We start from the raw sequence: 26037 nt of genomic DNA, 5'->3' as shown, positions 1-26037 counted from the left end.
TAAAACATAACATAACATCTAACACTGATACTGTCACATCCTGATCTGTTTCATCCGTCTTTGTGATTGTCTACACCCCCCTCCAGGTGTCGCCCTTCTTCCCCATTATCCCCTGTGTATTTATACCTGTGTTCTCTGTTGGTCTGTTGCCAGTTCGTCTTGTTTGTTCGAGTCGACTAGCGTTTTGTGTCTCAGCTCATGCTTTTTCTAGTCTCTCTTTTCTTTCCCTCCCGGTTTTGACCCTTGCCTGTCCTGACTCTGAGCCCGCCTGCCTGACCACTCTACCTGAGCCTGCCTGCTGACCAGTACCTCTGCCCCCCCTCTGGATTACCGTCCTCTGCCTTACCCAGACCCTGAGTCTGCCTGCTGTCCGGTACCGTTGCCCAACCTCTGGTTTTCTGACCCCTGCCTGCATTGACCTGTCTACTGCTTGCCCCTGTTGGAACATTAAACTATTGTTTATTCAAAGTGGTCTGCATCTGGGTCTTCCCTTCATACCTGATAGATACAACCTCAGTCTACAGAGAGGATTGACACATGAACTCAAGCAAAGTCCCCTGTTAGTCTACATGTCAGTGATCAATAAGACAGAGAACATCTGATCTCAGAACAGAGTGAAAGCAGAGGAACCAGCAGCCTCTCTCCACAGGGGTGTGTGACTGAGGGGTCCTACCCAGAACAGTCAGCCCTCCTCAGGGTCTTGGTGTCTGGACTCTGGGAATTCTTCTGGGCTTCACAGGTCACCTCTCCTGCCTTGGTCCACTCCTGGCCAGTGAGAGTCAGAGTGCTGCTCCAGCTGTACAGGGCGTCCTTCTCCAGGACCCCGGGACTGGCCTCCTGCTTCTGGCTGGTCCCGTCCACTTTCCAGCTCATGGTCCAGTCTGAGGGGAAGCCCTTGTTGGCCAGACACGTCAGTGTGGCTGTTGTTGTACTGGACAGCTCCTCACTAGAGGGGGGCAGGATTGTGAGGGTGGGGGCACTGTTACCTGGAACAAACAGAACACATCAACTAAGTAATTACAAGAAGTACAGCTACAGTAAGAGATTATCTTCAGCAAAGTACACATCAAAATAAAGTCAACTGGAAATGCCCTCTAAATAGAAATGTAGAAGTTAGATAGTTTAAAAGATTTGGAGAAAACACTAAAGTAATATGATACAGCAGATTTATGAACCAAACAAGTATAAAGTGGTTAAATAACTAGAGTTACTAGTCATACGGTATCAGTTATACATGTCATACAGATATTGTTTAGGAATGGATCTGATCAGAATAGCCTACTCATATTCATAGTATTTGCTAAATCTGAGCATAGATGAGTTTGAATCACATATCAACCATGGTAGATCATGAAGTCTGTTACAAACATTACTGAGACCTGTCTCTGTCCAGACTTAGATCTAACAACATTCTCCGTTAGGGGGCATGAACGTTCCGTTTTTGTAAGAGGAGCGAACAGAAACGGAACGTTTACGCCCCCTGACTGAGAATTCGGCTACCTATTGACCAAAAGTTGTATCTTTAGATGAAACTACGAATTTGGTCATCTTCTTCTCCTCAAGCTTTTTTCACATTCACCTCAAACACTTTAATTGACGGGAAAGTGCAAGTGGGCTTGCTATTCTTGAGTAGTCATGTTTGCGATTGGAGCTCTCGGTACGATGATTAGACGTCACTTCCGTGACGTATTCTTGATCTAGCCACAGATAGAACAATGAAACAGATATTTCACCGGGTGTATAAATGTGAAGCATCCGCTTGGCGTTTCCACTCACTTCCAAATATGGTAGTTAGAAGAAGCCCAGTGACCGTCAGTGGGAGAAGATGGAACGAGATAGATTTTAGCCGAAATTCTGCACATTTTCTCATCGATAAAAACATTTGATCTCAATACAGTTTTCTGTTCCCAAAACTATAATCTGTTACGAACAGAGTGGACTAAGGTTTGTAGACTTTACCCCATTTCTAAAAACGTGCGTTGTTTAGAAGGAGTGAATAATAACGAATTGCGTTATTACACACGCACTTCACAGAGAATGCGTTCCCTATCGGAAATATGCAAATATTGCTAGAACGCGCCAATAGGATCTCGCTAGCTCGTGATTGGCTCTGCCCACTATGACTAATGTGTTCCCATTGGAAACGACAGGCTGTGGTCTGTCTCAGTTATAAAAAAACATTAGATCTTAGCTACAATACGGGAGACTTTTATTTTGAAGACTTTGTGGTTACAACAAACATTTTAACTAGCGTTTCAAGCCTCCAAGCTAGCTCCCTAACGTTAACATACCGTCGAAGCAGAATTAGCAGCTTGTTTTGCTGGCGATATGGATTCAAAAGGTTTGTCTCTGGCGTTTATAAGTAATGTTTTCCTAAAATGCTTCACCCAAAATGTATTTCTGTTCAAGATTAGACGAGGAAAATGTGGACAGTATGTAAAACAATATTTGGTTAAATTCACATAGCTAGTGACTAGCAGCTAGACGTGCACTAACAGGGTAAAACACAGTGGAGTCAACACCTGTATGAAAGTGTTGCGACAGAAAAAGGTCTGCGATTCCTTCAGGGCATTTCCATCGAAATGGACCCATGAGCACCAACATGTTAAGTTAATAGGAACATATCAATTTTGAGTGTCAAATGAAAGCTAAGAGTCCATATTTTGAGGAAATTAAGTCATGATAGATACATTTTTCAACCATCTTCTATCATCAAAATGAGTCATAAGTAAAGGCTTTGATTTCTGGATAAACTGATGGGGTCTAAGAAAAGGTGTCTTGGAAAATATCTAGCCTACCAGGAAAGTATTAGAAATACATCAAAACACAATAATGTTGATGTAAAGACCCCTGTCAGCTAATATCAACACTTATGTATAGTTTTGAATAAATTATTTACCTTCTGTAAGTTTAAGAAATATTGCATTGTAATTCTGTTACCAAAAACCCATATATATTTAAGATATTTTCGCATTTCTCTCCCGCGTGAGGAGAATAATGAAAGCTCACTGAAGTAACAAGTAATGGTAGACTTACCAATAAGTTATAGTGATTATTTTATTTTTTTTTTTACGGATATAAAATGTTTCATTCATTATTAAGTGATTAAAACTTGTAATTCTGTCACCAAATTGGTAACGAACTTACCCCAAAATCTGGCTACAATGGGAATGGCTACAATGGGAAATCATAATAGTCACAAAGCACAGTTGGTCACCTGCTACTGACCTCCCACTGGCGTACTGTTATGTTCAGATATCTGTTTTATTTTAATTTTATTTTTTGTTGTCCTAGAACAGTCATGACTCCGGAAAACACCTCTCCTTTTCTCACTCTCCAGTTAATGTGACCTCTCCTAGCGCTTACTGACACCTACCCATGAGCCCCCTCTTTTCCATTTACTGTAACAAGCATCCTCAACCATTGAGCACTGACCAACACTGGATGTCCATGGACGTTGAAAAGTAGTTGATATTTGGTCAGTCCACCCTGGCAATGACGTTAACGTCCACAGACGGACTGGATTGGACAAATGGATAGCACAGTACAGTGAGTAGAGCACAGTACAATACTGAGTACTGTGCAGTGAGTAGACTACAGTACAGTCAGTACAATATAGTACAGTAAAGAAAAGGAGAGTACAGTATATTCTACTATACTGAAATATACTATACTGCACTGTACTGAACTCTATTCTACTCTGCTGTGCTGTATTCTACTGCACACTACTGCGCTCTCCAGTGCTGCGCTGTGATGTCTAAACTTGTAAAAGGAGAATGACATTAATATCCATAATTACACATTTCTGTGTAGTACAGTAATTCTGTTACCGCTGAATCGCCCTTCATCCATTTTCAGTCATTTTAAATTAATTGTCTATGTATGCCTATTTATTCTTGAACAATATAACTTATACATGCCTCATGAGCTTAGTTCAACTAAGCTACAGATTGTTACACCAGATAATGTAATTTAACCAAAGCTCTTTGATATCTATTACTGGGAGTTACAGGATAGATACTGTTATGGTGTAGCACAGAGAATTTCCGACCAACCTTAGTCTGGTTATACGGTCTTCGTCCTGGATTCGTGGAAACAGGAGTCTCATAAAATGTCTGTAGTTGCAGGGGTCCGTATTAATTTGATGGTTGTAAGTTATGTTAACAAATTTCTCACTTTCGTTTTCATGACAGGTCTCAATCTCCCTCTATCCTCCTTGTGTCTCCTGGTTCCACCAATACGCTTGATGTCAGCATCCATGTGGCAAGTGGCTGAGCAGCGTAATGTGATGCAATATGGGAAGCTGGAGGAATTTGTGACTTTGGTGACAGAGATGGTTCCAGAGCTGCTGAGCTCCAGGCAGAGGAGCCAACTCATTCTAGGACTGAGAGCAAGGGTGAGAGAGGTGGAAATGTTGAGGGTTGGGAGGATGTAAAAGTGACCAATGTGGGGTGAGATTCAGAACTTAGTTCCTCATAAGCCCCTGGATCTTGAAGGCCAGGGATTTGGACAGAAGATTGTTCTCGTCACATTTTCATGATCAACTTCTGTTGTCATTGTCTTCTTCGTTTTTGTCCCCTTTGTCTTAAATGGTCAGCTACCTGCTCCCCCCCCCGCTACTCCCCCTATGAACATTTCTCCCCACTCCCTCAATGGTCACTTAACTTACCTGCTGCTCCTCCTGTGGATATTTCACCCCCCCCCACCCCCTCAAATGACTTTTACTCTGCCCCCACCCCAATTATACTGTCCAACAATATATGTACAACATGCAACAATTTCAACGATTTCATATATTTCAGTCAATTGAAATAAATTAATTACGCCGTAGTCTATGGATTTCACATGAATGGGCAGGGGCGCAGCCATTGGTGGGTCTGGGAGGGCAAAGACCCACCCACTGGGGAGCCAGGCCCAGCCAATCAGAATGAGTTTTTCCCCACAAAAGGGCTTTATTACAGACAGAAATACTCCTAAGTTTCATCAGCTGACCGGGTGGCTGGTCTCAGATTATCCCACGGAAGAAGCCAGATGTGGAGGTTCTGGACTGGCGTGGTTACACGTGATCTGTGGTTGTGAGGCCAGTTTGATGTACTGCCAAATTCTCTAAATCAACGTTGGAGGTGGCTTATGGTAGAGAAATGAACATTCAATTCTATGGCAACAGCTTTGTTGGCAATTTCTGCAGTCAGCGTGCCAATTGCGCGCTGCCTCAAAACATGAGACATCTGTGGCATTTTGTTGTGTGACAAAACTGCACATTTTAGAGTAGGCTTTTATTGTCCCCAGCACAAGATTAAACAGCGTGTAATGATCATGCTGTTTTATTAGCTTCTTGATATGCCACACTTGTCAGGTGGATGGATTATCTTGGCAAAGGATAAATGCTCGGGATGTAAACAAATTTGTGCACAAAATTTGAGAGAAATAAGCTTTTTGTGTATATGGAACATTTCTGGGTTCTTTTATCTCGGCTCATGGAACATGGGACCAACACTTTACATGTTGTGTTTATATTTTTGTTCAGTATACATTCATCCCTGTTACAGTTGTTAATATGTATATTATTACTTTTTTATTATAATTGTTATCATTTTTATTTCACTTGGTCCCCACACCCGCTCAATGGTAATTTAGTCTGCCTGCTGCTCCCCTATGGTCATTCCCCCTTTCCCCTCTACAGTCTTTACTCTCCCTCCACCCCAATGGAAATGTATAAATTCATCTCTGCTACAGTTGTTATTATGTATGTAGTTCTATTTCTATTGTTGTTTTTTTATGACCATTTTAATTATTTTATTTCACTTAGTCCTGCATGTTGGAGTTCGGAGCCTAAGATTTTCAATGAACCCTGCCATCACACCTGCAACCCTGTACATTAAACACTCTGACTGTGAATCTGTAATGTTCCCATTCCTGTATATTAAAGTGTGCCTGCTATTTCAGCTGGTTCTTGAGTTGTGCTGTGGTAAAGAGGACATGGTGGACCATCAAACCATCCAATGCCACTTGGATAGAATCCAGTCATGCACAGTAAAGCACAAAGCGGTAAGTTATGTGCAATACACCACAGAGTATGTGAATTGTTAAATCTCTATCACAACATTTTTTTGTTGTTGTAATTTTAGTTCTTAACTTACTTTTTTGGGGTGTAATTTCATGTTCAGAGCAAAAACAAGAAAGTGGAGGCATCAAAGTCTAACTTTGTGGAGCTGGTCCAAACCCTGCTGGAAGACCCAGCAAAGAGGGAACACTTTTTTCAGGTGAGATAATATCAAACATCTAACTTTTCACAATGGGGTAGTTCTGTGTCATAATCAAGCAAAAGTGTTGGATATGCCTGAAGAGCAAGCAGGCAGGCATGCACGTGAAATTAAATGCAATGCAATGCTCCCAAGCATGGTATGTGTGTGTTGTGTGTCAAGTTGGGTACTGTGACAAATATCAAGAATATTAGTGCAAATGGATAAAACAAGTATTTTATTAATCTACGGTAATGCATATTGACTGTATCAAGTGTTATAGGCAAGACCATTCACCTCACTGTGTAATGGCTCTCTACATTTTCATTAAAGGAGGTGTTCCCAGTGCAGTACGGTACTAAGTATGACACAGCACTGCAGATTCTGGTGTGGGAGTTCTTCTCCAGATTGGAGGAGCTGCTGCCGGTGCCCAGCTTTACACAGGTACTGATATGACTGCATCTTCATCCTATCAATTCAAATGTGAAAAATGTTGCATTTACTGTTATGAATGAATGAACCCCCTTTAATAGATGAATAAATGGACTGAACATCAACACGTTTCCAGTGGGTAGGAGCTAGGGCTTGATTTTGTATTGGACTGCACTCTCCTTTTCCATTTTAACTTTAAGTTTGCCTCTCTCACCCTCAGACAGCATCTTGTCTCAGCCTTGCCTTCTCTGATCTGGAGGAGTGTGTTCAGTCTGTCTCTGACCCTGAGCACCTGAAGACACTGCTACAGCATCAAAGACACCTTGGACACCTAAACAGAGGTAGGTAGCCTTCAGGTTATCTATTTCCGCTGGGGTAAATTCTTTGAACTTCTTTAGATTTGATTGCATTTTCCACCAATGAAATGTGCCTTGTTTTGTTAAAGATGTCTTCACCTTCAATGTGGCACAAACTGTATTCACCTCCAAGGTATTAGTAAATAAAATTGGTTTGTATTCTCCCTCTTTTCCAGATCATTTGTTCTACGACTCTGACACCATCCTGTCCGCTCTGTCCCTCACTTCCTTGGTAAACTCGAAACAAACTTCATTGGAGGCTCGAGGTCGTGACACTAGGAAGAAAGAACAGGAGGGTGGAGAAGAGTGGCGACCAGAAATCAGTGACAATGGAACCAATAAGGGAACTGATGAGGGCGCTGAACGACTTGAAGAGGCTGGTGAATCCAGTTCTGGTCAGCAGAAACCAGGATCATCACTACACGCTCGTCCAGTGGCCGTCGACGGTAAGGACATTCGCAGCAGAGTACATTACATACATCTGTGCACCGTTCATGGCGTTGCCAAACTGTGTTATTGATAACTGGCTGTTATTACTAGTTGGAACAATATTAAGTTAAGCGACAGTACTTTTTCCATTAGACTAGTCAGGCTTCTTTTAGCTGCTGTTTCCATTGTGGCTGTAGCTACTCCATCAACAGAGCTTTATTTGAGCCGGAACAGGAACCTGTTTTCCCAGATCCGGTACCTCTCGTGGCATGAAACATCATTTTCACTGTTTGCAATGTAGGAATTCTAATAAGAGCAGTCAGAGTTAAATACGTTGACTATTCCCCAAAAGTCTGGGGTTTTTTTACTTATTTTTTTAAGTAAGACATTCATATGACATGGATTCATTTTTAGCTCTAATTCTAGGTAACCAATGGGCAACTAAGATTCCAGATTGTAGATTTTAACAAGTTACACAATTCAGTATTTCATATATTCCCTTCAGACCTGTGTTCAAATACTATTTGAAATCTTTGAAATATGTTTAGCGTTTGCTTTAGCCTGCCTGGAGTGCCAGATGGGCGGGGTTTGCAGTTTTGTGACTCTATTGGTTCCATTGTGAAATGATTTCAAACAGTAGGCTATTTGAAGTTGAAACCAGGTCTGTTTCTGTAACTGGTGGGGTAGTGGTTACTGTTGCTACCACAATTCCTAGAAGCCTACATGTTTCAAAATGTTACCACCACATTGTTGGGATGTTGATGTGATGTAACAATGAGTTGACCTCCTAGAAAAACCCATCTGCTTGAGCTGCTCTTCGTTGAGTTCTGCTATGGGGGTGTATTTATTATGGATGAGTTGACCGTGGTCTGGCCACTGCATGCTGAAAATACCTGTTATAATTGTGTCAGTCACCAGATGAAATAGAGAACCATTTGGGAAGATGCTGTGTAATCAGTCACCACAATAGTTTTGGAGTACATTTACAATAATAATTTGCTGGCTAGCCAGGGTTATGACAGTTGTTTGACAATATAGTGTAACAATTGACCGTGGTCCAGGGCCGGCTTGCCCTGTATGCAGACCATGCACTACACATAGCTGACCAAAAAAAATAAGGAAAACAGTGTTGAGAGTTTGAATAGTAGAATTCCTACATATTTCTTCCATGCCTTCTTCACCCTCTACGGGACAGAAGGCCACAATCCAACATGGATGACCAATATTCAGTATATCTTATATTGCTTGTTCAGCTGAAGCACTATACTGTACATACTGTACATGTAGCAGACATGAGTCAGGCTCATGGTCTCGTGATGAGGTAGCCCTGCCTCACCCTTGGCCTTAGAGAGAGTATCCTCTTGGTCTCACTGTCAAGGTGTTTGTTTCTCCTGTGGGAGACCCGGGTTCAGATCCCGCCCGTGACAGTAGCCGTACCCATTTGACCTTGCTGTAAAATCAACATGCCCTTCCTGGTGTTCTCCTGCCCCCACCAACGAGTTCAAACAGGAGAAGGGCATTATGTTTGCTCATCTTGTGGCAGGGGGTTTAGAACATCACAGATCTTAAAATCACATTTACACATTCATATTGTGTGTTTGGCACAATCCTACTTGGATTGTGTCTTCAAGGAAAAGCATAGTAAACATACAAATTAACAAAAACAAAGCTAAACAGCACATATGACTTTTGAAAACAATAGTGATTTCTTTGGGATTTTGATTGCAGGAAATATACTAAAGCATTCTGAATACATTTGTGAATAATTCAATGTGTGAATTAGGGTTTGTTCTTCTAGGAGTTATCAAGGTAGTGGTTAGAGGAGGGATGTCTGTCAAACTCATTTTGCCTTGGGAATGTCTTCATAGAGACTCCAAATTCGTTAATGGGATAATTTTACAAAAATGTAACGAAATCTTAATGATTTTTGTTTAGTTTTTTACCTTGAAAGAAGTTGTCTGTCTTACAATTTTAGTACAAACACGACGGAGAGGCCTGTGAATTAAATGTGTCAACATTTCCTAAAATATCTCACACACTGCAATCCAACTTCTCTTGTGACAATATCACTTGAGATAAGATCTGTGTTTGACTTAAAACATTTAGGAACGTATTGCATGCATTATTTACTTAACAGGGCTTTTCATAGAGCTTGTATTAACTCTACTCGACCACAACTTCATTTCAAATTTGACCACTCTTTCATTTGATGGGGCAGGTAGCCTAGTGGTTAGAGCATTGGGCCAGTAACCAAAAGGTTGCTAGATCGAATCCCCGAGCTGACAAGTTATAAATCTGTCTTTCCGCCCCTGAACAAGGCAGTTAACGCACTGTTCCTAGGCCGTCATTGTAAATAAGAATTTGTTGTTATTTAGTTAAACAAAGGTTTAATAAAATTGTAATGAGATTTTTGACAAGGATTGCCTTTTTTTGGAGGTCATTGCCTTGTCAAATACTATATACATATCGACAACAATCTGGAAAAAGAATGTTTAAAATAGCAGGACTGATTATATACTGAACAAAAATATAAAGGCAACATGCAATAATTTCATTGATTGTACTGAGTTACAGGAAATCAGTCAATTCAAATAAATTCATTGGGCCCTAATCTATGGATTTCACATGACTAGGAATACAGATATGCATCTGTTCGTCACAGATACCTTTAAAATAAATGGGCCTCACAATTGGCCTCAGGAAATTCATTAGGCCCTTATCTATGGATTTCACATGACTGAGAATACAGATATGCATCTGTTGGTCACAGATATTAAAATTGCAATTGATAAAATGCAATTGTGTTCATTGTCCATAGCATATGCCTGCCCATACCATAACTCCACCACCACCATGGGACTTCTGTTCACAACGTTGACATCAGCAAACCGCTTGCCCACACGATGCCATACACGTGGTCTGTGGTTGTGAGACCGGTTGGACGTACTGCCAAATTCTCTAAAATGACATTGGAGGCGGCTAATTGTAGCAAAATGAACATTACATTTTCTGGACACAGCTCTGGTGGACATTCCTGCAGTCAGCATGCCAATTGCACGCTCCCTCAACTTGAGACATCTGAGGCATTGTGTTGTGTGACAAAACTGCACATTTTAGAGTGGCCTATTCTTGTCCCCAGCACAAGGTGCACCTGTGTAATGATCATGCTATTTAATCAGCTCCTTGACATGCCACCCCTGTCAGGTGGATGGATTATCTTGGCAAAGGATAATTGCTCACTAACAGGGATGTAAACAAATTTGTGCACAACATTTGAGAGAAATAAGCGTTTTGTGCGTACGGAAAATGTCTGGGATCTTTTATTTCAGCTCATGAAAGATGGTACCAACACTTTACATGTTGCGTTTATATTTTTCTTCAGTGTACTTCCATGTGCTTTTTACCTGCAGAAACGGATAGTGACATTCCCTCCCAGGTCTTCTCCTGCCCCCAGTGCCCATTCTCCCACAGGGAAGAGGTGAATCTTCAGCAGCACATCAGGAAGGAACATCTAACAGAGGAGGACCGCAGGAGCCTGGACTCTGGAGGAGCTGAGAACTCACTGCCATCCAGTCAAACAATACAGAGACCCTCAATCAAGACAACCAAGAAGTACATCTGCTTTAAATGTGGAAAGGGTTTCAGAAGCCCATCGGACCTGAAACGACATAAGGGTGTTCACACAGACATGCAGCCGTTCCATTGCAACCAGTGTGATAAAAGATTCAAAGCAAAGGGTAGTCTAAAACAGCACCAACGAGTTCACTCAGGAGAAAGGCCTTATGATTGCTCACATTGTGGCAGGGGGTTTAGGACATCAGATATCTTAAAATCTCATTTACGCATTCATACTGGGGAGCGACCTTATGGGTGTACAATATGTGGGAAGAGATTTATTCAACGGCAAGTACTAACAAGACACATCAGGATGCACAGTGGAGAGAAACCATACTTGTGTAGCATTTGTGGAAAGACCTTCGCTTGCTCAGGGGAACTGATGGTACACTCAAGGATCCACACAGGGGAACGACCGTATCATTGTGAACAATGTGGGAATACTTTTAGTCTAGCAAGTAAACTGAAAGTGCATCAGCGAAGTCATACAGGCGAACGCCCATACCCCTGTACACAGTGCCCCAAAGGCTTCTCCACCTCCAACAGACTAGTGAAACACATGCGAATTCATACTGGGGAGAAACCTTACCCATGTGTAAAGTGTGGCAAAAGATTCTCTGAAAGGGGAAACATGAGAATACATCAACGAATGCATGAAAAAGAGAGAAAAGGTCGACAAATGTATTGATAAAGCAACACTAAGCTGTTGAAATGTTATTTGGAGATTCTGCTCTATATAGTTCTCTGCTACATTTTCAGGTGATTATGACATGTTCGTAGATCTTCTAATTTGTCATACCAGGCGGTGTAACTTCAGAGATGATAGGCAAAATTTGTGTTCTAAATATTGTAACCATTCTGTAAAAATGTTAAGTTATGTCTGGTTATATGCGAACAGATTTGATTTTACCCTGAAATAATTCCCTGAGTTCAATGCTACCCAGTTGTAAAACTAACAATGGGCAAAAACACTATTATAAACCACATTTCTAATATAGCGGGACATCTTAAACAATACCCTCAAATAAAAAGTGTTTACACACCTGGCACCACCTATAGACCCGAAATATATTTAGATTATTTCAAAGTAATTGAACAATTGCTCAATTCCATTTAGCCTTTTTCCATTGTTGTTCACTCCACTCGTTAACTTCACTATATACAGTGCCTTCGGAAAGTATTCAAACCCCTTGACTTTTTCCACATTTTGTTAGGTTACAGCCTTATTCTAAACTGGATTAAATTGTTATCTTTCCTTATCTGTTTTCGCTTTGTCATTATGGGGTATTGTGTGTAGATTGTTGAGTTTAAAAAAATGTGTATCCATTTTAGAATAAGGCTGTAATGTAACAAAATGTGGAAAAAGTAGAGGGGTCTGAATACTTTCTGAATGCACTGTAGATGATTTGGTGGTAAACACAGATTCAATAAAAGCACCATTATTGTACTAACAAAGCTGGCTAGTGGTGTGCTGGGTCCAGTGATTTGTGGACATCTATCAGCTTTGCCTTTCTCCCAGTGGCATTTAATTCCTCCATGGAATTTACAGTGAGTTCCAAAAGCATTGGGACAGTGACACATTTTGTGTTGTTTTAGCTACGTACTCCAGCACTTTCGATTTGAAATGATACAATGACTATGAGGTTAAAGCGCAGACTGTCAGCTTTAATTTGAGGGTATTTACAGTTGAAGTCGGAAGTTTACATGAACTGAGTTTAATGTATTTGGATAAGGTGTTTCACAATTCCTGACATTTAATCCTAGTAAAAATTCCCTGTCTTAGGTCAGTTAGGATCACCACTTTATTTTAAGAATGTGAAATGTCAGAATAATAGTAGAGAGTGATTTATTTCAGCTTTTTATTTCTTTCATCACATTCCCAGTGGGTCAGAAGTTTACATACACTCAATTAGTATTTGGTAGCATTGCCTTTAAATTGTTTAACTTGGGTCAGACGCTTCAGGTATCCTTCCACAAGCTTCCCACAATAAGTTGGGTGAATTTTGACCCATTCCTCCTGACAGCTGGTTTAACCGAGTCAAGTGTGTAGGCCTCCTTGCTCGCACAAGCTTTTTCAGTTCTGCCCACACATTTTCTATTGGATTTCCTGACTGATGTCTGGAGATGTTGCTTCAATATATCCACATAATTTTCCTGCCTCATGATGCCATCTATTTTGTGAAGTGCACACATTATGCTGTCACCCTCGTGCTTCATGGTTGGGATGGTTTCTACGGCTTGCAAGCCTCCCCCTTTTTCCTCCAAACACAATAATGGTCATTATGGCCAAACAGTTCTATTTTTGTTTCATCAGACCAGAGGACATTTCTCCAAAAAGTACAATCTTTGTCCCCATGTGCAGTTGCAAACCGTAGTCTGACTTTTTTTTATGGCAGTTTTGGAGCAGTGGCTTCTTCCTTGCTGAGCGGCCTGTCAGGTTATGTCAATATAGAACTCGTTTTACTGTGGAAATAGATACTTTTGTACCTGTATCCTCCAGCATCTTCACAAGGTCCTTTGCTGTTGTTCTGGGATCGATTTGCACTTTTCGCACCAAAGTACATTAATCTCTAGGAGACAGAACGCGTCTCCTTCCTGAGCGGTATGACGGCTGCATGGTCCCATGGTGTTTATACTTGCGTACTATTGTTTGTACAGATGAATGTGGTACCTTCAGGCGTTTGGAAATTGCTCCCAAGGATGAACCAGACTTGTGGAGGTCTCAAAACAAATTCTGAGGTCTTGGCTGATTTCTTTTGATTTTCTCATGATGTCAAGCAAAGAGGCACTGAGTTTGAAGGTAGGCCTTGAAATGCATCCACAGGTACACCTCCAATTGACTCAAATGATGTCAATTAGCCTATCAGAAGCTTCTAAAGCCATGACATAATTGTCTGGAATTTTCCAAGCTGTTTAAAGGCACAGTCGACTTAGTGTATGTAAACTTCTGACCCACTGGAATTGTGATACAGTGAGTTATAAGTGAAATAGTCTGTCTGTAAACAATTGTTGGAAAAAGGACTTGTGTCATGCGAAAAGTAGATATCCTAACCGACTTGCCAAAACTATAGTTTGTTAACAAGAAATTTGTGGAGTGGTTGAAAAACGAGTTTTAATGACTCCAACCTAAGTGTATGTAAACTTCGGACTTCAACTGTACATCCATATCGGGTGAACCTTTTAGACATTACAGCACGTTTTATACATAGTACCCCCATTTAGGGGACCAAAAGTATTGGGACAAATTCACTTACACTGAGTGTATAAAACATGAAAGACCCATTCCTAATATTGAGTTGCTCTGAACTCTGGAGGTGCTGAGAACTCACTGCCATCCAATGAAACAGTAAAGAACTCCTCAGCCAAGACAACGAAGAAGTACATCTGCAAACAGTGTTTCACCAAAGGGCACATGAAAGAACGTAAACGTGTTCACACAGAGGAAAAACTGTTTCATTGTGACCAGTGTGAGAAAAAAAACTAAAATCAAAGGGCACTTTAATACTGCACCAACGTGTCCACACAGGAGAAAGACAATATCTTTGCGCACATTTTGGCAGGGGGTTTATGACATCTGGGACCTTTAACTTCCCATATACTTACTCATACTGGGGAGAGACCATTCACCTGTTCAATATGTGGGAGGAGATTTATCCAACAGCAATTACTAACACACCACCTCAGGATGCATACAGGAGAGAAATCATACTAACTGTATGTAGCGTTTGTAGAAATACATTTTATTCCTCAGGGGCCTTGTTGGTACACTCATGAACACACACAGTTAAATGCCCCCACAGCTGTCAACTTTGTGGGAAGATGTTTAGAATGTCTTGGATGCTCATGATGCAACGAAGGACTCACACAGGTCGAGCTCCCATTCTCCTGCTCTCATTGTGAAAAACGCTTCATCTCAAAAGCGCCCTTAGATGACATGCTTATTCATACTGGAGAGAAACCTCATCCGTGTCTATGTGGGAAGCAGTTTAATTTGAGAATCCATAAATAAAACTCATTGGCCATAGTTCAGGTAGTTGTCTTGTTCGAACACAACATTTCTTCATAGATGTTCATTTTCATACTCTGACTCTCTCAAAGCCTTTTTTAAGTTCTTGGTTGTTTTTCATTTAAATATGGACTCAACCACAATCTTGTTTTTTTGTAACTTTGATGTGTCCATTGTTGAAAACCCTGGCCTGGAGAAATGGGCCATACAATCCAGGAACCTTGGGATGTCCCAACTCTGACGTTACCCCATTGAAGTTTAAATGTAAAATGGTAAAGGTGGGGGTTAGGGTAGGGGTTAAAGTTTGGGTTAGGGTTTAGGGTAGGGATGTCCCAAGTATCCCAGATACACATTTTTCCAGGGTAAGTGCTATGTGAAGGCAGATATTTGTATGAAGGAGTCTTTATTTTAACTTGCATTGTTAGACATTTGAACATTCTAGATAGCTTAGTACCACTGGATAGTTGTATCAATATGCTTGTGTCAACTTCCAGGGATACTCACACGCTGTTCCTAAAGGTGTGCATACACATGTGAAATAGGGGCCTCTTTCTATTCTGGTTAGAGACAGTTTGCACTGTTCTGTGAAGAGAGTAGTACACAGCGTTGTTTAAGATGTTCAGTTTCTTGGCAATTTCTCGCATGGAATAGCCTTCATTTCTCAGAACAAAAATAGACTGACAAGTTTCAGAAGAAAGTTCTTTGTTTCTGGCCATTTTGAGCCTGTAATCGAATCCACAAATGCTGATACTCCAGATACTCAACTAGTCTAAAGAAGGCCAGTTTTATTACTTCTTTAATCAGCACAACAGTTTTGAGCTGTGGTAACATAATTGCAAAAGGATTTTCTAATAATCAATTAGCCTTTTAAAATGATAAACTTGGATTAGCTAACACAACATGCCATTGGAACACAGGAGTGATGGTTGCTGATAATGGGCCTCTGTTGCCTATGTAGATATTCCATAAAAAATCTGCCGTTTCCAGCTACAATAGCCATTTACAATGTTAACAATGTCAACACTGTATTTCTGATCAATTTGATGTTATTTTAATGGACAAAAAAATGGCTTTTCTTTCAAAAACAATGATATTTCTGAGTGACCCCAAACTTTTGAACGGTAGTATGTGTGTGTGTGTGTATGTAAATATATATACAGTACCAGTCAAAAGTTTGGACACACCTGCTCATTCCAGAGTTTTTCTTTATTTTTAAAATGTTCTACATTGTATAATAATGTAAAGGCATCAAAACAATGAAGCAACAGATATGGAATCATGTAGTAATCAAAAAGGTGTTAAACAAATGAAAATATGTTATATTTGAGATTCTTCAAAGTAGCCACCCTTTGCCTTGATGACAGCTTTGCACACTCTTGGCATTCTCTCAACCAGCTTCATGAGGTAGTCACTTGGAATGCATTTCAATTAACAGGTGTGCCTTCTTAAAAGTTCATTTGTGGAATTTCTTTCTTTCTTAATGCGTTTGAGCCAGTCAGTTGTTGTGACAAGGTAGTGCTGGTATACAGAAGATAGACCTATTTGGTAAAAGACCAAGTCCATATTATGGCAAGAACAGCTCAAATAAGCAAAGAGAAATGACAGTCCATCATTACTTTAAGACATGAAGGTCAGTCAATCTGTAAAATTTCAAGAACTTTGAAAGTTTCTTCAAATGCAGTCGCAAAAACCATCAAGCGCTATGATGAAACTGGAAAGGAAGACCCAGAGTTACTCCTGCTGCGGAGGATAGGTTCATTAGAGTTCACTGCACCTTAGATTGCAGCCCAAATAAATGCTTCACAGAGTTCGAGCAACAGACACATCTCAACACCAACTGTTCAGAGGAGACTGCGTGAATCAGGACTTCATGGTCAATTTGCTGCAAAGAAACCACCACTAAAGGACACCAATAATAAGAAGAGACTTCCTTCGACCAAGAAACATGAGCAATGGACATTAGACTGGTGGAAATCTGTCTTTTGGTCTGATGAGTGCAAATTTGAGATTTTTACTTCCAACCGCCATGTCTTTGTGAGACGCAGAGTAGGTGAACGGATGATCTCCGCATGTGTGGTTCCCACCGTGAAGCATGGAGGAGGAGGTGTGATGGTGCGGTGGTGCTTTGCTGGTGGCACAGTCTGTGATTTATTTAGAATTCAAGGCGCACTTAACCAGCATGGCTACCACAACATTCTGCAGCGATACGCCATCCCATCTGGTTTGCACTTAGTGGAACTATCATTTGTTTTTCAACAGGACAATGACCCAAACACACCTCCAGGCTGTGTAAAGGCTATTAGAACAAGAAGGAGAGTGATGGAATGTTGCATCAGATGACCTGGCCTCCACAATTACGCAACCTCAACCCAATTGAGATGGTTTGGGATGAGTTGGACCGCAGAGTGAAGGAAAAGCAGCCAACAAGTGCTCAGCATGTGTGGGAACTCCAGGTGAAGCTGGTTGAGCGAATGCCAAGAGTGTGCAAAAATCTGAAATATATTTTGATATATTTGTTTAACACTTTTTTGGTTACGACATGATTCCATATGTGTTATTTCATATGTCAAATGTCAAAATTAAGAAAAACCCTTGAATGAGTAGGTGTGTCCAAACTTTTGACTGGGACTGTATATATTTATTTATTTTCAATTTTGTAGTAAAGTATAATTAATTTATATTATAGTCCACTTCTGGCCGTTATAATGGAACATATTGCATGCCAACCGCTGTTAAACGAAGAAGAAGAAGAAGAAGAAGGTGAAGATGATGTTGTTGATACCGGAAGTGAACGTTTTTGGCCTAAAACGTCATATGTAAACGACGACCGTGAATGTTCGGTTATTTTGCTGCTTATCTAGCTAGCTAGATAGCTAACCAGCTTGTGAATTTTGGGGAAATGGCTGAATCGTTTGAAGAACGTCTCGTAAAAGCTGTCAAAGAGCATACACACTTGTATGATACCTCAATGCGTTTACATTTCGACAAAGAGGCTCTCGAACACAGTTGGCGCGAAATTGCTACATATTTAAACTCCGATCCAGATACTTGCAGGAAGAAATGGAGACTTGCGAGGGACCGTCATGTGAGAGCACTGAAAAAGTCTAAGGATATGCCAGAGGGTGTACCGAGGCCTGGAAGCCTGAGTTGGCTCACCGTTTTTATAAAACATCGGCAAACCAACCCAAACTTTCCTGAGGTAGCTAGTTAGCGAAGATACATAAAATGTGTGGTTACAGTAACTTACCTAGTTGCCAGACCTGTGCTATTCACAGCCAGCTAGACACTGCTAGCATGACTAGTTATGTGTGTAATACCATAGACTTATAGACCGGTAATTATCGGTATTATCAAAGAAGATTATCTAATAGTTCGACTGAAGAAACCACTATTTGTGGCACTGGGTTCGCAGTTCAAATGAGTGCAATATCAACACCAGCAGCAGAGGACGCACATACATCAGTACGAGATTGCGGAGATTAATGTAACATTTTCTTTTTGAAAAGTTAAAACACTGAGTCAACTGTTTATGGCAATCCGGCTTTAATCAGAACATATGACAGTGACGGATTAATTTAGTCATAAAATGAGAACGTACTGTTTTATTGTTTGCAACAGGCCAGCCTTACTGTTAATCTTTTAAAGATGTCTCTTGTTTTGTTGGTTTCCATAGATCTCAGCAGACAGAGTTGAGAGTCCTAATGACAACCTGGATCAGACTCCTTTGTTTTCAGACCAGGCAGGTAAGCCAATATTAGTGGTGTGTAGTTGGTTACAGATATTGTGTAGTTGGCTACAGGTATTGTGCAGTTGGCTACAGGTATTGTGTAGTTGGTTACTGGTATTGTGTAGTTGGCTACAGATACAATCCTTATGTTTCCATACTGGCTCCTTTTTTATTTTACTGTAGGTCCACTGTTCCCTTTATCTTCTTTCCGTCTCCTGGTTCCACCTCTACGACTGATGTCAGCTTTCATGTGGCAAGTGGCTCAAGAGCGTAATGTGATGCACTATGGGAAGCTGGAGGAGTTCGTGACTTTGGTGACAGAGATGGTTCCAGAGCTGCTGAGCTCCAGGCAGAGGACCCAACTCATCCTGGGACTGAGAGCAAGGGTGAGAAGTGGGAGGGTGGAGAAGGAGTGGAGGCATGGATGTTCAGAAAGGCTCTTTAGTCCAATGACTATTATTCTCATAAAATCTACTTTCAGATGGTTTTAGAGTTGTTTCGTAATGAAAACCCACCGGACCCCCAGACCATCCAACTTCATTTGGACAGAATCAAAACTTCTTCAGTACATGCTGTCAATGAGGATGTATGTAACTTTCAGTGTCTAAAGTCGTCTGGATGCTATTGAATACAGGGAGCTTATATTGTCTTTCTTTTGAAGCTGATTGTATCATTCATTTTACATGCCCAGTCACAGAGTAGAAATGAGTTGGAGGCTTCAGAGTCTAACTTTGTGGAGCTGGTCAAAACCCTGCTCGAAGACCCTTCTGAGAAGAAGCACTTCTTCCAGGTGGGAAATATCCTAATGAATCATAGTTGTTGCTTTCAGAGTCAATAGGACAGCATGTTCCAGCAATGTAAAACTCAGTAGTGAAATGTTGCTTGTTTTACTGTAACTGATGAAAGGCTGTACAAAATGAAAAATCCAGCAAGGTGTTGGTTTCAACTATGCGTGTTTTTATTTTTCTCTCTCAGGTGGTGTTCCCAATACGTTACGGCCCTCGGTATGACACAGCACTGCAGATACTGGTGTGGGAGTTTCTCTCCCGACTGGAGGAGCTGCTGCCTGTACCAGACCTCACAGAGGTACAGGCTCAATATCTTAATAGCATGACATCTTTAGAGATGGTCAGGCTTGTCATGTTATTTCTTCAGTATCACACGCTTGGAGGTGTAACTGTTTTAGTAATGGCACTGTATAAGGTCCAGTTTTTGGAACAGAGTTTCTTGTTCATGACTGTCCTTTTTGTCAGCTAAGGTTGAATCCTATATGATTAATGTAGAGACACAGGAGAGGAGTGCTTCTTTGATTGAAGACCATGGTGCTTGACTACGAAGCGGCAAAGGGAACTGCACCTCCTTAACTTTAGGCTATGCTCAAACCCTACACCCCAACCCAAGCCCTCTGGTCTCTTGGTCCTCGCACCCCTACGGGAGGGCAGCTCCCACTCAGCCCAGTCAAAGCTCTTCTCTGTCCTGGCATCACAACTACGCCCCCCCACCCACCCCACCCCACTCACTGTATGTCACTCTGGATAAGCGCGTCTGCTAAATGACTAAAATATACAATCCATGAGGTGCTCTTTGATCATGGGATGAAATATTATAGATAAAAAATATGTTGACACTGGATAGTAAACAATGCTGTAAAAGCCTTTGTGAAAACAAACTTCCAGAAGTAATCAAGGCACTCTCAGGTAGTGGAAACATGTAAAAGCCTTTGTTTTACGGCTTGTGCATGGCAAGAATAACAACAACAAAAACCTAATATGTTTTAATGTTCCTTTTATCTTCTCAGACAGCATCTTGTCTCAGCCTTGCCCCCTCTGACCTGGAGGAGTTCTGGCATTCTGTTTCTGACCCCGAGCACCTGAAGACACTGCTGCAGCATCATAGACATCTGGGTCACTTGAGCAAAAGTGAGTCTTAATAAGAGGATATCAACCATGTTAGCCATGTGCTCTTCTGTAAATTAGTGGAGTTGAATTTTTCCGTTTCCTTTCCTGAGATGAAAATTCTCTCCTTTCAGATGAATTCTCCAACCAGGTTGCAGACAACATCTTGTCCACATTGTCAATTCCTCAAATTCATGGCCTCAAGTCAAGTCTTGATGGACATGAAGGCATGAAAGGGAGCACAGAAGGGTGGAAGATCAACAGTGAGGAAGACCAAGAGGAAGGAGGAGAGTTGCATTTTGAAAAGAACTTGGAGGATGATGGAAGTGAGAGAAATGAAGACACTGAGAGAGGATTGAAGGATGAGGATGACGCAAACTGGACCTCCCCTCTGAGTGAACCAGAGGACTCGGCTGGTAAGGAGATTCATAATGATAGTCCATTTCCACCATGTATTTTTAAGTGATTTGTAAAAGCCTGACTTGTTACATTACCTAGAAATATTATTTGCAAATTGTTTTTTTTTTACACTCCTTGACCTTCAGGGGAAAAATCAGGAATTGTTTCACACCCCTGTCAAATGTTATACTTATGATAATGAATTACAGAGGTTGATATCAGTTCCTACTTATAAAAGTGTCAAATATAGAGGGGCTGTGTATATTGTTTTGGAGAAGGACATTTTTGTGCTTTTGTGAACACCACACTGAAGGCTGTTTCCAACAATGGCTGCCACCGCTAGCGGAACCATTCATTTCAATGGGATGTTGGTTGGCGAGCGACGTTAACTGGAAGATGCTGAAACTTGCTAAATAATAAGCTAATGTACTTAAAAAATGTCTGGCTGTATCAACAATATAGCTGTCCCTAAATCAGGCACATTCAGCATGACGGCAGCGTGCTAGCTCATTTACAACTGGCAGAAATGTGATTTGCATTTGCTGCATCACAATACATGCTGTTCTGGTCTAAGATCTTGGACCCGCCACTCGGGTAGGTCCAGGATTCATTTGGGTCAGGCTTTGTTTGCCCTTCGCATTGTTTTGTAACGTGGATCATGGTACCAAGCACTCCAGGATCTGGATCAAAGAAAGGATATGTAAAAGCGTCTGAAATGTTGTATGTCTGCTTTCTGCCTACAGAACTGGATAGTGGCATGCCCTCCCAGGTCTTCTCCTGCCCCCAGTGCCCATTCTCCCACAGGGAAATGGTGGATCTTCACCAGCACATCAGGAAGGAACATCTAACAGAGGAGGACAGCAGGAGCCTGGACTCTGGAGGAGTTGAGAACTCACTGCCATCCAGTCAAACAGCCAAGAGCTCCTCAGCCAAGAGCTCCTCAGCCAAGAGAATCAATAAAAACACCTGCAAACAGTGTGGGAAGGGTTTCAGATGCACAACTGACCTGAAACGACACCAAAGTGTTCACACCAGTGTGCAGCCGTTCCGTTGCAACCAGTGTGAGAAGAGATTCAAATCGGAGAGATATCTACAACTGCACAAGAAAAGTCACGACGTAGAACCGATGCACAGGCCTATTTGCCAACACTGTGGCAAGAGTTACACTAGTGCAGCAGTCCTCAAAATACACATACGCACCCACACCGGAGAGCGGCCTTACTCCTGCTCAGTCTGTGGGAAGAAGTTCAATCAAAAGCACACATTAGTTAGACACCTCCGGATGCACAAAGGAGAGAGACCATACCTGTGTAGCGTATGCGGGAAGGCTTTCTTTGTTTCCGGGGAACTCTTAGTGCACATGCGTTTTCACACAGGGGAACGACCTTACCGCTGTAAACCGTGTGGAAAGGCTTTCAGCACGTCATGCGCTCTCACGTCGCATAAGCGATGGCACTCAAACGAGCGCCCGTTCACCTGCTCCCTGTGTTCAAAGGGCTTTGCGGAAACTGGTGGCCTTAAAAGACACATGTTTATTCATACTGAGGAGAAGCCCCATTACTGCCACACGTGTGGGAAAGGATTTAGTCAGTTGAGCAACATGAGAATACATTTGAAAACTCATAAAAAATAATGTAATCGGATCTTTGTCAGACTAAAGGAATTTTTACACTAGTATAATGTTTATTTCTCCTTGAGCTCATAAAGCCGAAAGTAAGGAAAACATGAAATTGTGTTATCGGTAATGTACATCGTCCTGACAAAGTTTTCACCATTTATTGACTAAGTAGCCATTCTGTTAATTTCTCCTTGGTGATGTGATCGGTTGTTAAGGAACTTTGGCCACAGACTTCACGATGAGGTTTTACTTAGTGCACTGCCATCTGTACTGTACTCTGGTGAGCACAGTAGGGTTTACATGATGTAAGCATGACACATCGTTCGTGTAGGCCGTTCTGTACCTGAAGTAATGGAGAAAAAAACGTTTTGACCGCAACTATCAAGTTGTCCTTTAATAATAATTCATGTGTTTTAGGGCAAGCTCCTGATGTATGTTGGAACAGAGTCCTCCCTTTTCTCCTGCATAGGTACCCGTTCACGTGTGCTTGTCTGAGGAAATTTTAGGCGCCTGATTCCCTTCTGGTTCATGCTGGGCTGAAGTGCAATTAGGTACACTTTGTTTTCCATTGTAATCAGATCTGGGTTCAAATACTATTTCAAATATCTCAACTTTCACCTACGTTGTCCAAGTGAGTATTCAGATATATTTTATTTCAAAAGACAAGTAGTTGAATATTTTAATGTATTTGAAAATACTCAAATACACTCCCATGCATTTGAAAATAGTTTTTAAAATAAGTGTTTGAAAATACTCGTACTATTTGGTTTTTACAAATAGCCATTCAAGTAGAAGGACTTGTTTTGGGCTTTGTATTTGAAAATACTCAAATACACAGAAAAATGTATTTTAAATACCAGATATCCAAATACATATTTAAACCCAGGTCTGATTGTAATAAATAATCACTCAGTAATCGTCTGGTGACTCAATCATTTGTAAATTAACTAATACTACAGCATGTGTATGATATATGTATATTATTATGTACATGATGCTACATTTATTATCCATCAAACACTTTTTATTAAGTGTGGGAAAGAATTTACTCGGATGAGCAACATGAGAATATGTTTGAAAACTCGTAAGAAACTCATTGGATCTTTGTCAGACTAAAGTGATTTTTACATTCGTGTTAGGTGTTAGTATTTCTCCTTGAGCTCATTGTATTATAGGTCATGTACAATGAACAAAAATATAAACGCAACAAGTGTTGGTTTCATGAGCTGAAATAAAAGATCCCAGAAATCTTCCATATGCATAAAAGCTTATTTCTCTGAAATTTGGTGCACACATTTGTTTACATTCCTGTAAGTGAGCATTTCTACTTTGCCAAGATAATCCATCCACCAGATATGTGTAGCATATCAAGAAGCTGATTAAACAGCACGATCATTATACAGGTGCACCTTGTGCTGGGGACATTAAATGGCCACTCTAAAATGTTTTGTCACAACACAATGCAACAGATGTCTCAAGTTTTGAGGGATCGTGCAATTGGCATGCAGGAATGTCCACCAGAGCTGTTGCCAGATAATTGAATGTTAATTTCTCTACCATAAGCTGCCTCCAATGCCTTTTGGAGATTTGGGCAGTATGTACAAACGCAGACCAGGTCTATGGCGTCGTGTGGGTGAGTGGTTTGCTGATGTCAACGTTGTGAACAGAGTGCCCCATGGTGGCGGTCGGGCTATGGTATGGGCAGGCAGGCATAAGCTACAAACACAATTGCATTTTATTGATGTTTGGAATGCTCTGAATTGACGTGTACGATAGTGTTCCAGTTCCCACCAATATCCAGAAACATCGCACAGCCATTGAAGAGGAGTGGGACAACATTCCACAGGCCACAATCAACTGCCTGATCAACTTTATGCGAAGGAGATGTGTCGTGCTGCATGAGGCAAAAATGGTGGTCAAACCAGATACTGACTGGTTTTCTGATCTACGCCTCTACCTTTTTTTTTAAGGTATCTGTGACCAACAGATGCATATCTGTATTCCCAGTCATGTGAAATCTATAGATTAGGGCCCAATTAATGTATTTCAATTGACTGATTTCCTTATATGAACTGTAACTCAGTAAAATTGTTGAAACTGTTGGTATGTAGCATTTATATTTTTGTTCAGTATACATTGTCCTGACAAAGTATAATGCAAAGTTTACACATTTGATTGACTAAGTAGCCTTTCAGTTATTTTCCCCTTGGCAATGTGATAGGTTGTTTCTTGGACTTTGGGCACCCACTTCACAATGATATTGAGGCTTTACTTAGTGTAATGCCAACTATACTGTACTCTGTGAGCACAGTAGGGGTAACATGATGAAGGCATGACACATTGTTTGTGTACACACTTCTGTACCCAAAGTGGTGACAAAAGTTTTGAGACAGCAACTTCCATCAATAATCAACAATAATCATTCATGTGTTTTAGAGCAAAGTGATAGAACTTGTGAAATCAAAGAAGAGAGGGGACTAAGGTAAAAAATAATCACTCGGTAATCGTCTGTGGTGACTTCATTTGTAATTTAACTAATGCTATGTCCTGTATGAAATACACTCTTGCATATGTATTTGGACAGTGCAGCAACATTTTTTAATTTGGCTCTATACTTCAGCATTTTTGATTCAAGATATAATGTTTCATATTAGGCAACAGTATTTTCATACATATCTGTTTTACTGTTTCGAAATTAAAGCACTTTGTGTATCTACTCCCCCTATTTGAACAAGTAATGTATTTGGATAAATTCACTTACTGTATAATGTATTAAGTAGTCAAAAGTATTTGGTTCCATATTCCTTGCACGCAATGACTACATCAAGCTTGTGACTACAAACTTGTTGGATGCATTTTGCAGTTTGTTTTGGTTGTGTTTTGGATAATGTTTTGCCCAATAGTAACTGACAAACAGTAGTAACACAATAGTAACACAAACAGGATGCATGTTTTTGGAATATTTTTTTACAGGCTTCCTTCTTTTCACTCTGTCAATTAGGTTAGTATTGTTTAATAACTACAATGTTGTTGACACATCCTCAGCTTTCTCCTATCACAGCCATTAAACTCTGTAACTGTTTTAAAGTCACCGTTGGCCTCATGGTGAAATCCCTGAGTGCTTTCCTTCATCTCTGGCAACTGAGTTAGGAAGGACGGCTGTGTCTTTGTAGTAACTGGGTGTATTGATACACCATCCACCATCTAAAGTGTAATTAATAACTTCACCATGTTCAAAGGGATATTCAATGTCTGCTTTTTTATTTGTATTTTTTATCTACCAATAGGTGCCCTTCTTTGCGAGGCATTGGAAAACCT

At 40.8% G+C, this 26037-nt stretch overlaps 1 protein-coding gene and 1 gene segment (V, D, J or C); one reads left to right on the top strand and one right to left on the bottom strand.

The window, feature by feature from the left end:
• Positions 1-211: 211 nt before the first annotated feature.
• On the bottom strand, positions 212-2042 carry LOC106576389 (Ig kappa-b4 chain C region-like). The segment is given in 2 exon segments: positions 212-986; positions 1777-2042. Coding segments are annotated over 2 exon segments (423 nt in total).
• Positions 2043-2162: 120 nt separating this feature from the next.
• Positions 2163-23972, top strand: LOC106576387 (zinc finger protein 154). 7 transcript variants are annotated; one of them, XM_014153522.2, is made up of 11 exons: positions 6605-6686; positions 6895-7015; positions 7207-7476; positions 18754-18823; positions 18991-19193; positions 19289-19393; positions 19499-19597; positions 19783-19893; positions 20606-20726; positions 20837-21118; positions 21845-23972. In XM_014153522.2, exons 3-11 carry the CDS (start codon positions 7360-7362, stop codon positions 22732-22734), a joined length of 1998 nt encoding a protein of 665 aa, XP_014008997.1. In that variant the 5' UTR covers positions 6605-6686; positions 6895-7015; positions 7207-7359; the 3' UTR covers positions 22735-23972. The 7 variants fall into 7 exon arrangements, with proteins under 7 accessions (XP_014009000.1, XP_014008997.1, XP_014008998.1 ...); XM_014153521.2 differs by lacking the exons at positions 6605-6686; positions 6895-7015; positions 7207-7476 and adding an exon at positions 17810-18279 and having other exon boundaries at positions 19051-19193; XM_014153520.2 differs by lacking the exons at positions 6605-6686; positions 6895-7015; positions 7207-7476 and adding an exon at positions 17812-18279.
• Positions 23973-26037: the final 2065 nt, after the last annotated feature.

This window comes from Salmo salar, chromosome ssa17 (assembly GCF_905237065.1).
Source record: "Salmo salar chromosome ssa17, Ssal_v3.1, whole genome shotgun sequence".
In the NCBI taxonomy this organism is placed as follows: Eukaryota; Metazoa; Chordata; class Actinopteri; order Salmoniformes; family Salmonidae; genus Salmo; species Salmo salar.
Note: the sequence above shows the minus strand (reverse complement) of the source record. Positions and strands in the feature narration are given on the sequence as shown.

What these genes read in the sequence shown, in the direction of transcription:
- LOC106576387 (XM_014153520.2), top strand. Translation starts at nt 17,980, where the DNA reads ATGGCTGAATCGTTTGAAGAACGTCTCGTAAAAGCTGTCAAAGAGCAT. An exon ending in TACATGCTGTCAATGAGGAT is followed by an intron (nt 19,394 to 19,498) that starts GTATGTAACTTT and finishes TTACATGCCCAG; the next exon opens with TCACAGAGTAGAAATGAGTT. An exon ending in TCTGGGTCACTTGAGCAAAA is followed by an intron (nt 20,727 to 20,836) that starts GTGAGTCTTAAT and finishes CTCTCCTTTCAG; the next exon opens with ATGAATTCTCCAACCAGGTT.